General features: G+C 45.3%; 1 protein-coding gene across 3 annotated transcripts in view; it reads left to right on the forward strand.

The window, feature by feature from the left end:
- BAG1 (BAG cochaperone 1) overlaps positions 1–16,513 on the forward strand; it is a 27,974-nt gene continuing 11,461 nt past the window's right edge. For 2 of the 3 annotated variants that reach the window (XM_066256922.1, XM_066256925.1), the window contains exons 1-7: positions 1–180; positions 1,895–2,023; positions 4,114–4,196; positions 7,755–7,868; positions 11,270–11,377; positions 12,205–12,267; positions 12,765–12,855. In XM_066256922.1, coding sequence (XP_066113019.1) covers positions 144–180; positions 1,895–2,023; positions 4,114–4,196; positions 7,755–7,868; positions 11,270–11,377; positions 12,205–12,267; positions 12,765–12,854 — 624 coding nt within the window. In that variant the 5' untranslated portion in view covers positions 1–143 and the 3' untranslated portion in view covers position 12,855. Of the gene's footprint in view, positions 181–1,894; positions 2,024–4,113; positions 4,197–7,754; positions 7,869–11,269; positions 11,378–12,204; positions 12,268–12,764; positions 15,002–16,513 lie in introns of those variants that run through there. The other variant, XM_066256923.1, reaches the window with a different exon arrangement.

Consider the following 16,513-nt stretch of genomic DNA (forward strand, 5'->3'; position numbering starts at 1 on the left):
TGGCTCAGAGCGAAGAAGGGGCCCGGAGCGAAGAGGTGGCCCGAAACGAAGAGTTGGCCCGAAACGAAGAGGTGACCGAGAACGAAGAGGTGACCGAGAGCGAAGAGGTGATCGAGAGCGAAGAGGTGGCCCAGAGTGACCAAATGGCGGCAGCTGGACTCAGCGTGACCGTCACCCACAGTGAGCACGGGTGGCCCAGAGGGCTCCGAACCGAGTTATGAAAGTCTGGCAGGATCTGTATGTTTGGCCACGTGTCCTCGTTTTACGGAAGCGCGTGTCTTGTGTTTGTCCTGGTTTCTGGACGTGTGGGTTCTCGCTAATGTCCGTGGGGCCGGTTTTTGTGCGGGTGTTGTGTCAGCACACCTTTCTATATGGCCCCAGTATGATGTCCGTGCTTCACGTCGTGGTCCTGGTTGTATGTGTCATTGTGTGCCTGCATAGTTAGTGTGGATCTTTGTGCCAGGCTTGTATTTGGCCATATATCTGACTGCTATGTATCTGGACACCTATGTGTATGTCGAGTCTGAACTCATGCACTCTATTTGAGTGGGTCGTGGATCTAAGCATACACTTTGGACACCCTTGGGGTCTGCCTACTGTTGGAATTGACACAGAACTAAACAGTCAATTCACCGAAGAGCTGAGTCCATGAAGTTTTCTCAGGACCAACCTTGGGAGACCCCAGGATCTCAGAATCTGGAGACCAGGATTCTAGATTTTGGTTTTAAGTGACCATGGGATGTCTCCTTTTTAGGCATCTGGTTTGTTCTCTTTGAAGTTGTTAACACCTGTCTGATTGACTTCATATCTCTTGAGTGGGCTCAAGGCTTGGCCTAATGCACAGTAAACAGGCTACCTCCTCACTGCCCACATAACTGGAACAGAAATTGGTATCTCTGCTCTAAAAAGAAATTTTATGCTGTTTGACATTATTCATTCATTTGTCAATTTACTGAGCGATCTTTTTTTTTTTTTCCCTGAAGTTGGAAACAGAGAGAGGCAGACAGACTCCCGCATGCGCCCGACCGGGATCCACCTGGCATGCCCACCAGGGGGCGATGCTCTGCCCCTCCGGGGCGTCGCTCTGTTGCGACCAGAGCCACTCTAGTGCCTGGGGCAGAGGCCAAGGAGCCATCCCCATCGCCTGGGCCATCTTTGCTCCAATGGAGCCTCAGCTGTGGGAGGGGAAGAGAGAGACAGAGAGGAAGGAGAGGGGGAGGGGTGGAGAAGCAGGTGGGCGCCTCTCCTGTGTGCCCTGGCCGGGAATCGAACCCGGGACTTCTGCACGCCAGGCCGACGCTCTACCACTGAGCCAACTGGCCAGGGCTGAGCGATCTTAACTGGACTGAACTCACATTTTGCTTATCAATGAAATGGGGAATAATAGGTAGTACCTACTTCATATGGTTGTTCTGAAGATTAATAAGACAATGCATGAAATGAGCCTAATCAGCCCATTGTGCATGTTAAGTGCTTAAATATTAGCCGATATCACTAATATTGTTAGTTATAATAGAGGAAACAAAAATCCTTGAGCAGGTCACCAGAAGAAAGCAGGGCAGATGGTAGGGGTGGCACTGTTGGGAGTAGGTGACATATGAACTGGGCCTTGAAGGCTGAAGGTTTGGTAAATAAATATAATAAAAGTTGTCAGCCTATATTGGTTTATGTGGGAGGGTTTTCTTTTCTTTCTTTTTTAAATTTATTTATTGATTTTAGAGAGAGAGGGAGGGAGAGAGCGAAAGAGTCAGGAACATCACTCTGTTCCTGTATGTGCCCTGACCGGTGATTGAACTGGCAACCTTTGTGCTTTGGGATGATGCTCTAACCAGGATGAGATATCTAGCCAGGGCTGGAAGAGTTTTCTTAACTGAACAGTTTTCTCTCTCTCCAGGCAATGAGAAGCATGATCTTCATGTTACCCCACAACAGGGCTGTAGTGAACCAGTTGTCCAAGACCTGGCTCAGGTTGTTGAAGAGGCCACAGGGGTCCCACTACCTTTCCAGAAACTCATATTTAAGGGTAGGCATTTCTCTTTCAGCTCTGAGCCCTTATGACTAAAGGACCTATTTTAAAACTGCTTAACCTTATCTGATGGTTACTCTCCGTTTTCAAAATTGGACAATTCTTATTTGCTGTTTTTTCATTTATTTCTTCAGCAAATATTTATTGAGGACCTAAAGTGTATTGGACACTTTGAAACATATGGACAGGTATTAGAGTTGAAATCACATGAGGGTGAAATCTTACCTTTTTTTTATTTTATTTTTATTAATAGTATTTTTTTTTGTATTTTTCTGAAGCTGGAAACGGGGAGAGACAGTCAGACAGACTCCCGCATGCGCCCGACCAGGATCCACCTGGCACGCTGACCAGGGGGCGACGCCCTGCCCACCAGGGGGCGATGCTCTGCCCCTCCCGGGCGTCGCTCTGTTGCGACCAGAGCCACTCTAGCGCCTGGGGCAGAGGCCAAGGAGCCATCCCCAGCGCCCGGGCCATCTTTGCTCCAATGGAGCCTTGGCTGTGGGAGGGGAAGAGAGAGACAGAGAGGAAGGAGAGGGGGAGGGGTGGAGAAGCAGATGGGCGCTTCTCCTGTGTGCCCTGGCCGGGAATCGAACCCGGGACTTCTGCACACCAGGCCGATGCTTTACCACTGAACCAACCGGCCAGGGCCGAAATCTTACCTTTTTGATGAAGCACATGGGCAGTCTTCCCTGGCTGTTAGATCCTCTTCCCATTGTATGTTCACCTGGCACTCCCTACCACTTACACATACTTGTATTGGAATTACTATTAAGTAATTGTTTTCCTAGTTGCTAGATATTGGATTTCTCTGTTAAAATAACAAACTCTGAACAGAGATACTGCTGTTGTCAGCATAGTGCTGACACAGAGGATTTTGAATGAACAAACTTACCAGGAGCCGGGCTGTGGCAGACCCAATGGAGGATGCTGATTTCTGACAGGAACTACGCCTTCCCCACCCTCTGTTTTCCCATTCCCGTAGGAACCCATTATTTTGATGTCTGATGGGCCAGTTTTATCTCGTTTGGTGCCTTGTCATAAAGAATTTAGTAGTGATGGGAAGCATTTTTATTTATACTTCACAGTTTAACTCCTTGTTTTTTCATTTTAAGAACATTTCATTGTAGAATAATAAAGGTAATAGAAATTCACGTTTCAATATAGAGAAAGCACAAGGAAAAAAATGTTCTGGATAAAACCTTTGATAACATTTCAGTATATTTCTTTTATTTTTTTCTCCTTAAGTGGGGAACAGGGAGGCAGAGAAACAGACTCCCTCATGCCCCCCAATTGGGATCCACCTGGCAAGCCCCCTATCAGGGGATGCATCTGGGGCTATTGCTCCGTTGCTTGGCAACCAAACTATTTCAGTACCTGAGGCTAGGCCATGGAGCCATCCTCAGTGCCCAGCGCCAACTTGCTGCAACCGAGCCATGGATGTGGGAGAGGAAGAGAGAGAAGGGAGAGAGGGAGGGGTGGAGAAGCAGATGGTCACTTCTCCTGTTTACCCTGATTGGTAATTGAACCTGGGACATCCACATGCTGGGTCAACGCTCTACTGCTGAGCCAACTGGCCAGGGCCCATTTTAGTATATTTCTGTTCAGCCTTTTTGTTTGTTTATTCTCATGTCCAGAAGTGCGGATTTGTGTTTGTGGGTTGTTATTTAGTTATCAAAACTAGGCTCATATTGATTATACATCTTTATAACATATTTTCTTAAAACACTGCATCATCTGTTTATTGTGGCCTAAAGTTTCCTGAAGAAATAAGCTTTAATGCCTACAAGGTCTTTTATTGTACTGACATACAGTTCATCAGCCCCTTTTTTGGCTTTTCCTGTTTCTCATTATAATAAATCTACACTGAAAATTATTATATAACAGTTATTATGCAGGCATATGTCCAGTTATTTGTTTAGGAAAATAGCTTAAGTGAAATTACTGAGTCAAGATACTTCTAAAAAAGGTTACACCAACTTATCCTCTTCTTATTAGTGAATATACTTGTCTGTCTCCTGTATCATTGCTGAAATCTGTTTTCAGTGTTACTCACTTGTTACAACTTGGCATAACTTTCTTCTTTTCAGGAAAATCTTTGAAGGAAATGGAGACGCCATTGTCTGCACTTGGATTACAGAATGGTTGCCGGGTCATGTTAATTGGGAAAAAGGTAAATTGCTTTTTTTAACAGAATACGACCAAATTAAATGACTGTCTTCTATGCGTATTTCTGTGCAGAAGGCAAAATTGGCGAGTCAGATTCTGCATTGGTGAAACTGTCTAAATGTCTCCACTTGTTTGATGGGGTTACCAGTTTTGTTGTTCTCATGTTCTTTGTTGGCTAGAGCTCTCGTTATGAAAATTAGGAGTTGTGCTGCCTCAGTAACACAGCTTTTATGTTGGTGGTGGAATTTCAGTCTGGTTCAAAGGTGCCTAAGACAGGCCTCACTCACTTGGAGGGGATTTTCAAACATTTTGTTAAAATCGCCTGACCAGGCGGTGGTTCAGTGGATAGAGCGTCAGACTGGGATGTGGAAGACTCAGATTCAAGACCCCGAGGTCCCCAGCTTGAGCGCAGGCTCATCTGGTGAGAGCAAAAAGCTCCCCAGCTTGGATCCAAGGTTGCTGGCTCGAGCAAGGGGTTACTCGGTCTGCTGAAGGCCCACGGCCAAGGCACATATGCAAAAGCAATCAATGAACAACTAAGGTGTCTCAACGAAAAACTGATGATTGATGCTTCTCATCTCTCTCGGTTCCTGTCTGTCTGTCCCTATCTATCCCTCACTCTGTCTCTGAAAAAAAAAAAATTAAAAAGAAAAACAACACATTTTGTTAAAATAAACTTGTATATTTAAAAAAAATACTGTACGTGTTTTAGGCTCTCTTCCTTTAACCACTCTTTTTTTTGTGTGTGTGACAGGGTCAGAGAGAGAGACAGTGAGAGGGACAGATAGGGACAGACAGACAGGAAGGGAGAGAGATGAGAAGCATTAGTTCTTCATTGCGGCACCTTAGTTGTTTATTGATTGTTTTCTCTTATGTGCGTTGACCGGGGGGCTACAGCAGAGCGAGTGACCTCTTGCTCAAGCCAGCAATCTTGGGCTTCAATCCAGTGACCCTAGGCTTGAAGCCAGCAACCCATACTCAAGCTGGATGAGCCCTACTCAAGCCGGTGACCTCGGGGACTCAAATCTGGGTCCTCTGCTTCCCAGTCTGACACTATCCACTGTGCCACTGCCTGGTCAGGCTAACCACCCTTTTTACTAAAATTTCTCACAAGGGGGAAAAACTCTTTGGCTAGAAAGAGTGGTTCAGACTGAAGAACTGAGGGGGGGGGAGCCATTTGGTGACAGGTGAGGACTATAGCCTCTTGGGTAATCAGAGAGGACTTTGGCCAGCCCTGCATTGTGACACAGTGGAATTGTTGGTCATATGAAGTTCCCTTACTTTGAGAGGGGTTCGTAACTCAGAGTGGAAAGAAGTGAGGTTAGCAAAGTAGAAGCAAAGAAAATCTAGTCCAAACTTGGAACTGAGAAAAGACTGGCTCTTGGGATTTGGCCTCACAAGAGAATGTAAATACTTTGGAATGGAGTAAAAACAGGAAGATGCTGGCTCTGGCTACCAATTGTTTAGGTGAGAGAAGGAGAAATACTCTAGATTTCTTGCTCAAGGGTCAGGGTGAATGGTGATGGGCAGTGGGCAGAACCCAAAGATTGTGATTGAAGATGCTATAGGACCTCTTGATTGGAGCTGTCCAAAGGTATGTAGACCCAAGTCTGATTCAAGTCTCTGCTCTACTTCTGTTGGACTGTGTGACTTTAGGTTACAATAACGTCAATTTCACCATCTAAAATAGTACCTCCCGCCTGACCAGGGGGTGGCGCAGTGGATAGAACATCGAACTGGGATGCGGAAGGACCCAGGTTTGAGACCCCGAGGTCGCCAGCTTGAGTGCGGGCGCATCTGGCTTGAGCAAACAAAAGCTCACCAGCTTGGACCCAAGGTCTCTGGCTCGAGCAAGGGGTTACTCAGTCTGCTGAAGGCCCGCAGTTAAGGCACATGAGAAAGCAATCAATGAATAACTAAGGTGTCCCAACAAAAACTGATGATTGATGCTTCTCATCTCTCTCCGTTCCTGTCTGTCTGTCTGTCCCTATCTATCCCTCTCTCTGACTACTCTTTCTGTCCCTGTAAAAAAAAATAAAAAGCTCTTAAAAAAGCCTGACCTGTGGTGGCGCAGTGGATAAAGCGTTGACCTGGAATGCTGAGGTCGCTGGTTCAGAACCCTGGGCTTGCCTGGTCAAGGCACATATGGGAGTTGAAACTTCCAGCTCCTCCCTCTGTTCTCTCTCTCTCTCTAATAGAAAAAATGAATAAATAAAATCTAAAAAAAAAAAAAGCTCTTAAAAACAGTACTTCCCTCACTGGATTATGGTAAGGCTTAAAATGATAATATAGGTAAAGTGCTTAGGATAGTGCCTGGCATAGAAAGAATACCCAATAAAAATATTCATCATTGGCCCTGGCTGGTGTATCAATGGCTAGAGTGTCATCTGCCTGGTGTATGGATGTCCTGGGTTTGATTCCTAGTCAGAGTACACTTGAGAAGTGACCATCTGCTTCTCCCCTGCTCCCTCTCTCCTTTCTCTCCCTCCTTCCTTCCTGCAGCCAGTGGCTCAGTTGGTTCCAGCGTGGCCCCGGGTGCTGAGTATAGCTCTGTTGGAGTGCATCAGCCTCAGGTGCCAAAAATAGCTCAGTATTCAAGCATTGGCCCCAGACAGGTTGCCGGGTGGATCCAGGTTGGGATGCATGTGGGAGCCTTCCTTACTCTCTCCCCTCCTCTAACTGAAAAAAATCAAAAGGGACGGGAAAGGGAAGGGGAAAAAAAGTATTTATCATTGTTATGTTGGTGGGTGTCATTTTGGAATTCTGTTTAAAGGAATTGTAAAATAAAAATAAAAGAAAATAAAAAAGTAAAAAAAAAAAAAATAAAGGAATTGTAAAATACCACCTGTCTAGCTATTCTGGACTCTTTCTAGGTGGACACTGTTCAGTTTGGCTGCTGCTGATCAGCCCCAGGTTGGGACTGAATTTGGCTTCATTCTCTGAATTCGAGTTGTCAAGGCCTTGCCAGAATGTTTACCTAATGCTACCTAATAATATTCTCTCTAGTGTAGAGTCTTTTTTTTTTTTTTTTTACAGAGACAGAGAGAGAGTCAGAGAGAGGGATAGACAGGGACAGACAGGCTGGAATGGAGAGATGAGAAGCAGTCAATCATCAGTTTCTCATTGCGACACCTTAGTTGTTCATTGATTGCTTTCTCATACGTGCCTTGACCGTGGGGCTACAGCAGACCAAGTAACCCCTTGCTGGAGCCAGCAACCTTGGGTCCAAGCAGGTGAGCTTTTTGCTCAAACCAGATGAGCCTGCGCTCAATCTGGGGACCTCGAGGTCTCGAACCTGGGTCCTTCCGCATCCCAGCCCGACGCTCTATCCACTGCGCCACCGCCTGGTCAGGCCTCTAGTGTAGAGTCTTAATAGATAGAAAACCTAATGCATATACTCTGGCTTGCTTTCCAAGAAGCAACAGAGTTAAGACTTTGGTGAATGGTTTAGCCCAATTGTGGCCAGACTTTTTTTTCCCTGACAGGGGATACTGTTCTTGGTGATTATTGGCTTCATTTTATTCTTAAACATTTCATATTTATTTATTCTTAAACATTTTAGAACAATCCAGAGGAAGAAGTTGAACTAAAGAAGTTGAAAGATTTAGAGAAGTCTGTGGAGAAAATAGCTGACCAGCTGGAAGAGTTGAATAAAGAGCTTGCTGGAATCCAGCAGGTAACTTTTCATAGACTTTGACTTTTTACCTTCTCTAAGAACTTTGTGGTAGTACAAATGTGTGTTATAAGCGTAGACTCTGTGGGCAGATTCCCTGGATTCAGATCCTGGCTCTATTCTTTCTATCACTGTGGGCAAGTGTGCCTTTGTCTCAAGTTCCTCACTATAAAAAGGGAAAAATGGTGATACCTCCCTCATAGGGTTGTCGTGACAGATAATGTAGTTTGAGCCTGAAACATGCTAAGTGTGCTTTATAAGTATTGTTGTTATTTTCAAACCCCAGCTAGTATCATTTGTGCTTCTAGGACAGCATCTGCTGTGCTAGGATCCTGTATTGTGTGAAATAAAATAGGTAAATTCTCTCAGTCTAGTTCAGTGATTTTTCAACCCATGTGCTGTGGCAGGCACACTGGTGTGCTGCAAGAAATTATTTTTTAGGCCCTGGCCGGTTGGCTCAGTGGTAGAGCATCAGCCTGGTGTGCAGAAGTCCTGGGTTCGATTCCTGGCCAGGGCACACAGGAGAAGCGCCCATCTGCTTCTCCACCCCTCCCCCTCTCCTTCCTCTCTGTCTCTCTCTTCTCCTCCCACAGCGAGGCTCCTTGGCCTCTGCCCCAGGTGCAGAGCGTCGCCCCCTGGTGGGTGTGCCGGGTGGATCCCGGTCAGGCGCATGCGGGAGTCTGTCTGACTGTCTCTCCCCGTTTCCAGCTTCAGAAAAATACAAAAAAAAAAAAAATTTTTTTTAAAGCTTTTATTTATTGATTGTAAGGGAGGAGAGAGAGAGAGAAAAAAAGCGGGAGTTAGAGAGAGGAACAGGAAGCATGAACTTGTGTATTCGCTTCTTATTTGTGCCTCAACGGGGCAAGCCTGGGCCTTCAAACTGGCGACCTCAAGAATTTTTTTTTTTTAATAATTTTATTTTTAGTGGGGCGACATCAATAAATCAGGATACATATATTCAAAGATAACAAGTCCAGGTTATCTTGTTGTTCACTTATGTTGCATACCCATTACCCAAAGTCAGATTGTCCTCTGTCACCTTCTATCTAGTTTTCTTTGTGCCCCTCCCTCTCCCCCTTCCCTTCTCCCTCTCCCCCCTCCCCCCATAACCACCACACTCTTATTTTTAGAACATGCAATGCCTGACTGTTTAATCAGAGCCACCTGACCCCTTTTCCTTTAGATCAGGGGTCCCCAAACTTTTTACACAGGGGGCCAGTTCACTGTCTCTCAGACCGTTGGAGGGCCGGACTATAAAAAAAACTATGAACAAATTCCTATACACACTGCACATATCTTATTTTAAAGTCAAAAAACAAAATGGGAACATATACAATATTTAAAATAAAGAACAAGTAAATTTAAATCAACAAACTGACCAATATTTCAATGGGAACTATGCTCCTCTCACTGACCACCAATGAAAGAGGTACCCTTCCAGAAGTGCGGCGGGGGCCGGATAAATGGCCTCAGGGGGCCGCATGTGGCCCGCGGGCCGTAGTTTGGGGACCCCTGCTTTAGATTATCAAATAATAAAATGGCAACAGCTAACATAAAGCCGTTGGTGTGAATGAATCAAAATTAAACCAATATTTTGGTCAGATTGGCAAAAAAATTTTTTTTGGTGTGCCATAGAATTTTAGTAATTAGTTTATTTGTGCCATGAGATGGAAAAGGTGGAAAATTGCTGGTCTAGTCCATTATAATGTGTTTAGCAAAGCAAAGAACATTTTGTTGATTCGTAGAAGGTTCAAGCTGAGCATACCTTCGTGGGGTGGTCATTCAATTCAAGTCCATATGGGGACTAATATGGAAAATAAAAATTACCTGACTGGAATCTATTTTTCTATCTTAAAATAATTGGTATGATGTTATGTATACTTTGTAAATTGTTCTTTAATAGTGAACTTTTTTTTTTTTTTTTTTTTGTATTTTTCTGAAGCTGGAAACGGGGAGGCAGTCAGACAGACTCCCGCATGCGCCTGACCGGGATCCACCCGGCACGCCCACCAGGGGGGGATGCTCTGCCCATCTGGGGCGTCACTCTGTCGAGACCAGAGCCACTCTAGCGCCTGGGGCAGAGGCCAAGGAGCCATCCCCAGCGCCCGGGCCATCTTTTGCTCCAATGGAGCCCTGGCTGCGGAGGGGAAGAGAGAGATAGAGAGGAAGGAGAGGGGGAGGGGTGGAGAAGCAGATGGGTGCCTCTCCTGTGTGCCCTGGCCGGGAATCGAGCCCGGGACTTCCGCATGCCAGGCCGATGCTCTACCACTGAGCCAACCGGCCAGGGCCAATTTTCTATGTCATTAAAAATGATCATGCTTTTTAAAATTTGTATAACATTTCATCATACGTGAATGTGGCATGGCTTACCTAATCAATTCTCTATTATTCATCACTTAATGTTATTTTACCATTTTATATAATGCTTTTTTGAAATCCTTAGATGTAAATCTTTTCTGACTATTTCTGATTTTTTTGATAGAATAAATTCTTTGAGTTGGAATTGCTGGCTAATATTTACTACATGTTGTCAGATCTGTATCTGTAACTCTCGGCTTTGATAAACATCCTCAGAGATCCCTGTTGTCACCAGCTAACTTGGTCATTTGCCAAGCAATGTGAATAAACAGCAAGATAATTTAATAAAAATAATGTAAGTGCTGCTATTTGTTAGCACATGTCTGTGTCAGGAATTATGTTAAGAGTTATATATATACTATTTCTCTTTGTCTTCACAGTAACCCTGTGGGTGTGGTTATCATAGTCTCTATTTCAAAAATGAGGAGGCACAGATAGGTTAAGTAACTTGCTCAAAATCACAAGCCTGCCTGACCTGTGGTGGCGCAGTGGGTAAAGCGTCGACCTGGAACACTGAGGTCGCTGGTTCAAAACCCCGGCTTGCCTGGTCAAGGCACATATGGGAGTTGATGCTTTTTGCTCCTCCCCCTTCCTGTCTTTCTTTCTCTCTCTGTGTCTCCATTCTCTAAAATGAATAAATAAAATCTAAAAAAACCCCAAGAAAACCCCACAAGAAATGGCAAAAAATAAAAAATCGCAAGCCAGTAAATGGCAGTCAGAATTCAAGTCAGGCCCGTTAAACTCTAAACCCTGTGCTTTTCTGCCTCTTGTATGTAGGTATAATGTGCTGGCTTCACCACAGCCAGGCCTCCGGAGGCATTTTGCAGCCCCAGTGCATTATTACAGAGTGGCCTATCACCGAGCATGGGGTGGCCCAGGGCCAGCTCTTCTGTCTTTTTCTGAGAGATGAAGTTGTGAGTCTGATGTCCGGCCCAGCCTACTGGGGGGAATGTGGATTCACGGTGTGGCTGCTTCATCGGAGCCTCAGCCTGGAGTTTTCCATCAGCCTTAAGGAATCCTTGCAAGAATACATTATTCCTCCACAGGGTTTTCTGGCCAAGGATTTGCAAGCCGAAGCTCTCTGCAAACTCGATAGGAGAGTAAAAGCCATAATTGAGCAGTTTATGAAGATCTTGGAGGAGATTGACGCACTAGTAAGTAAATATTCACCTGAGAAGAACTAGTTTCCTTTGACTATGTTTCAGTCAGTTTCACTCTTTAGTAGTGCATCCTTATTGTCTGAGGATATTGAGCACCAGCTGGGTGCCTGCTGCACACTGCTGAGCCCTGGATGAATTCATAGAAAGATGGCAGTTCTAGGCACCCACATCCCACCAACATAGGGCTTTTGTCGTTTTTATTAATGTATGCTAGTAGCAACTAATGCTTATGAAGCTGGGATCCAAATGGTCCATGGTCTCATAGTCAGAGAAACACAGAGCTTCCCTTTCCTGATACTCATGTGACTGATATTCCACTGAGCTCGTTACCTGTACAGAATTCAATCAGACCTGGTTCTTGTGGGGATGTTGGGAATCATTGATGCCATGTTCCCTTTCACTGATGACGATAATGATATTTCTAATCTGATGCCTCATTCTTGGGGGAACTACTCTGCTTGGGATTTGGGATGTGGAGGTGTAGGGGGGGTTGTAAAGAAGCAGAAAGTGCTTTCCCTGCCACAGTGAGCTCATGGTAGGGCCACAACATGGTATCCATCCATAGGAAACAATGAAAGAACAAAGTCCATGTCACAGGTCAGTTTCTATGGCCCAGACACAGAGAACAAAGGGCGCTTTCAGAGGGGCAAGAGCCATGGAAGGGTCATGTAGGATACAGACCCAGAGAAATGATTCCTTAAAATAGATGTCTCATTCACATTGCTGACCCATGACCTATATGGTGTATTATTGATATTTCTGATGTGTTCTTACATCATTTTCACTAAAGATTATTTATGTGTCAACTTATTTTCCCATAGGTTCTGCCAGAAAATTTCAAAGACAGTAGACTGAAAAGGAAGGGTTTGGTGAAGAAGGTTCAGGTGAGTTGTGTGGTAGAGCCTTGCAAAGTGTGAAGTGCTAGTGTATGTGTTTATCTGTTCAGAGGAGGATATAGTGGAAGTATGTGTGACTTCTTTTTTGGTTGTTACTCAGTATGAACCCAGGACATAGCAAATTGCTTCTTTCATTTGAATTTAAATTAATTGGGAAGGAAGATCACTGGAGACCGATGGGGCTGACATACAATTCTAGGAGGTGCTGTTCATATGTACAGTGACCCTGGAATTGTGCACTTGCAGTGTCGAGGCTTCCTGTCCTCACTGCCCTTTTGGGGCTCAGTGGGCCTTGAGCATTGTCAGAAACCTTGGTCCTACACTTCCCTCTAATTCCCTGTCCTTACTTTGGAGCCCAGGCCCTTCCTGCATGGCCTGTTTCAGCACGAGTCAGTCTCCCATGGGCTCCCCAGGATGGCTGAGCGCAGAGACTTGGGGTTGGCTAGCTCTGGATGGACCCTCACTGCCATGCATTGACCTTTCAGGCATTCTTAGCTGAGTGCGACAACGTGGAGCAGAACATCTGCCAGGAGACAGAGAGGCTGCAGTCCACAAACTTGGCTCTGGCCGAATGAGGTGAGGCGGAGAGAGGCCGTATTGCCTTGAAGAACACTACCACCAGGTCTGCCCTGTCCAGAACAGAAGTTACCTGGCTTCTCCAGGGCTTCTGGGGATAGTTGGCCAATTGCTAGTTTTCCTTCTCCTACACCTGTTTTCAATGAACAAGTATTGTCTTTACAATCTTGAGTAGAGCGCTTATCTGTTTTCTCGTTCTGTCTCTGTGTGGCTGTGCTGTCCAGCAGCCCTCCTTGCCCGGGATAGGGCGCAAGTCTTCCCCGGTCTTTCGACCTTTGGGTGCTCTCATTTGTCCTGGGGTAGTTCAGGATTATAGGCCACCCTGGTCTTCAGACACATGGGGCCTTTTTGCTCTTGTGATCCCACAGTCCCATAGATGTAAATCAGAATCATTGGGAGGTTTGGGTCTAGCCAAGAGTGTTGGGAATGACTTGGAACAGGTATTTGGCACACAGTAGTACAGGTATCACTCATTGTGACATAATTCTGGAACAACTGGCTGGGCTGTTTATTTATAGACCTTGTCCTCACCTCCCAGTGACTCTGCATAGCCACAGGCCAGGAGATATCAGGGGGCCATTCCTGAGGTGGGGCATGGTTGATGTATGGATTTCCTTGTCCCCGTAAGTCTGTAGAAGTTTAGAACCCAAGTGTTGACAGAGTTACTGCTTGAAACCAGGTCAGAACTATGGCTCAGGAAGGGCAGAGAGGGGCGTAGAGAGAATAAAGCAGGCAGGTGAAGACAACCATAATCTTCTCAGGAGTTCCGTGAAAGGCATTTCTGTTAACTGTACCCTCCTGAGATCTATGTTTCATTTGAGGCAGCTCTTGTCCATTTTGTGGCCATCCCTTGCTCAAGCCAGCGACCTTGGGCTTCATGCCAGCAACCTTTGGGCTCAAGCCAGTGACCATGGGGTCACATCTATGATTCCACACTAAAGCCAGCAACCCCGCACTCAAGCTGATGAGCCCGTGCTCAAGCTGGCGACCTTGGGGTTTCAAACCTGGGTCCTCTGCATCCCAGTCCGACACTCTATCCACTGTGCCACTGCCTGGTCAGGCTCCAGTTGTAATTTTAATAAAGTTGAGAATGGCCCTGCATTCTGGAACTCAAACTGGTCAGCTACTGTCACCTCATTTTAGTACAAGGTGGTGGCGAGGTGGACAAGTAGATGAGTCTCAGGGTCCAGCCCATCCCACCCCCAACTGTAATCACAGCAATTCAATACTTTTCAGTTTTTATATAGTTTGTGTTGCCTTGAGCCGCAGCATTAATGAAAAGTTACCATGTGCCAGATACTATTTTAAGTATTTTAAATGTATTAGTCATTTAATCCTCATACGACCTTAGAGGTGGACAAATACTAACCTATGTTAGAGATGATGAAGCCGAAAGAGCGTAGGTAATTTGCTAAAGTCATAGAGTAATTGGCAAAGCCAGGATACCAAGCAGGGCAGGTTGATTCAGAGACCATGCTCTTCATCTTATAGGCTTGCATGTTCTCTCTCATTTTTTCTCCCTCTCCTTATCTCCTATGTTGGTTTTTCTACTTTTCTCTCTGGTTCTCTCCTATTCATTCTCCACAGCATGTCATAAAGTAAACATCTTATAATGTTAGTCCTTTGCTTAAAAACCTCCAATGGCTTCCTATTTCTCTGAGAATAAAGGCCAAAGTCCTTCCTCTCCACCCTTTCCCATTCACTTCTCAGGCAGCTCTCCCGTTTGCTCTCTGTAGTCAGCCACTCTGGTCTTCATCAGGCCCTTAGATGCTCTGTACCCTCTCCTGCCCCTGGGTCTTTGCACATGCTGTTCCTCTGGACCACTCCTCGCCACCTTCCCACCACTGCCACCCTATCCTAGGCAACTCCTATTCTCTTTCAGAACTAAACTCGGTGCCTCTTCCACAGACTGTCTGAGAACATACCACACCCTTCTCACAGCTGCCATAACTTTTCTTTCACAGCATGTATCATAGTCTGTGATGATTTATTTATGAATTATTTGATTTAATATTTGTCTTTTATACTTGACTATAAGTTCCTTGGGTTAAGGAGCATCTTTGTCTTGTTAACAGTGTATTTCAAGCACATTGTCTGGTTTATAGTAGATGCTCAATAAATATTTGAAGAATAAGTAAACATTGAACATACGTGCCAGTAGTGAAATTCCCACAGCTGCACTCAGCCACTGAAGCTCTGTCAGCACTGGATTACAGCATCAACAGTCATTGTTTTATTTAAGGGTTGAGAAAAGAGGCCCTAAGTCATGGGCTGTCTGCCAGATGTTCAGGGTGGTGACTGGGGCCTGGTCCTATAGCCCACCCCCCTCAGACTTGCCCATCCAGAGGGTATCTCTGCTTGAGAACAAGGAGAAAACATTCCTTCTTAGTTGCCCACTTTCCTGGGATATGATCAGCCCTTTTGCAGGGGAACATATGGGCTTCTGTGATCCCTAAAACTTCCTTCAGCATTACAGAACTGGAAGATTCTTCCATACACAGTCTATGTAGTCAACAATTTCTAATTATTTTCCAAGGCATAACTTAAAGATTACCTCCTCTGCCTGACCAGTGGTGGTGCAGTGGGTAGAGTGTCAACCCAGAATGCTTATGTTCCTGGTTCAAAGTCCTGAGATGGCCAACTTGAGCTCGGGGTCACCAGTTTAAGCATGGGCTCATCAACATGATTCCCAAAGTCACTGACTTGAGCAAGGGGTCACTGGCTCAGCTGGAGCCCCCCCCCCAAGTCAAAGCATGTATGAAAAGCAATCAATGAACAACTAAAGTGAAGCAACTATGAGCTGATGCTTCTCTCTTACTCTCTCTCTCACTTCCTGTCTCAAAAAAAAAAAAGATTACTTTCTCTAAGGAGCCCTTCTTCATATGGTAGTTAGACCTCTTTTAGTTGAAAGAACCAGAAACTTAGTTTCAAAGACATTGTTGGAATGGAAAATTTGCCTGACCTGTGGTGGCACAGTTGATAAAGCATCAACCTGGAATACTGAGGTCGCTGGTTCGAAATGCTAGGCTTGCCTGGTCAAGGCACAAATGGGAGTTAAAGCATTCTGCTCCTTCCCCCTTTTCTCTCTCTCTCTGTCTCTCTCTCTCTCCTCTCTAAAAATGAATAAGTAAAAACTGGAAAATTTATTGATAAGATGTCAAGTTATCTCGTGTAACTTTGGGAAGTTCAAGAACAGCTTGGCTTCAGGAACTCAAATACTGCCTGGATCCCTTTCCTTGTACCTTTCTGTGTTACGTCAGCATCATTCTCTCAATCCTGTTTCACCCATGAAGTAGGAAACATGGCTGCCAGCAGCCCCCACTTTGCACATTTTACAGCTTTACTGTCAGAGAGGATCTGTTTTTTTGTTTCCAATTTGAAAAGTCCTGAAGAATTCTCTGGCCAAATCAGCTGTGGCCAGAACATCAGGGTCACATACCATAGATAGGGCCATTATGGGCCCACACTTTTTTCAGGGTGGTTCCCAGAGATAGGGCACAGTTTCCATACCTGTAATGTAGGGAATTAGGTATTTTTTCTACCGTAGTGCATGGCACATTGCTCAGGAAGAATCTGTGATTCCTCATTGTGTGAGTGGAAGCCTGGGAGAGAAGGGTCACTGAGAAGATTGGCTGAGCTATGCCACTTGAGTGTAAGA

Source organism: Saccopteryx bilineata, chromosome 2 (genome assembly GCF_036850765.1).
Source record: "Saccopteryx bilineata isolate mSacBil1 chromosome 2, mSacBil1_pri_phased_curated, whole genome shotgun sequence".
NCBI lineage: Eukaryota > Metazoa > Chordata > Mammalia > Chiroptera > Emballonuridae > Saccopteryx > Saccopteryx bilineata.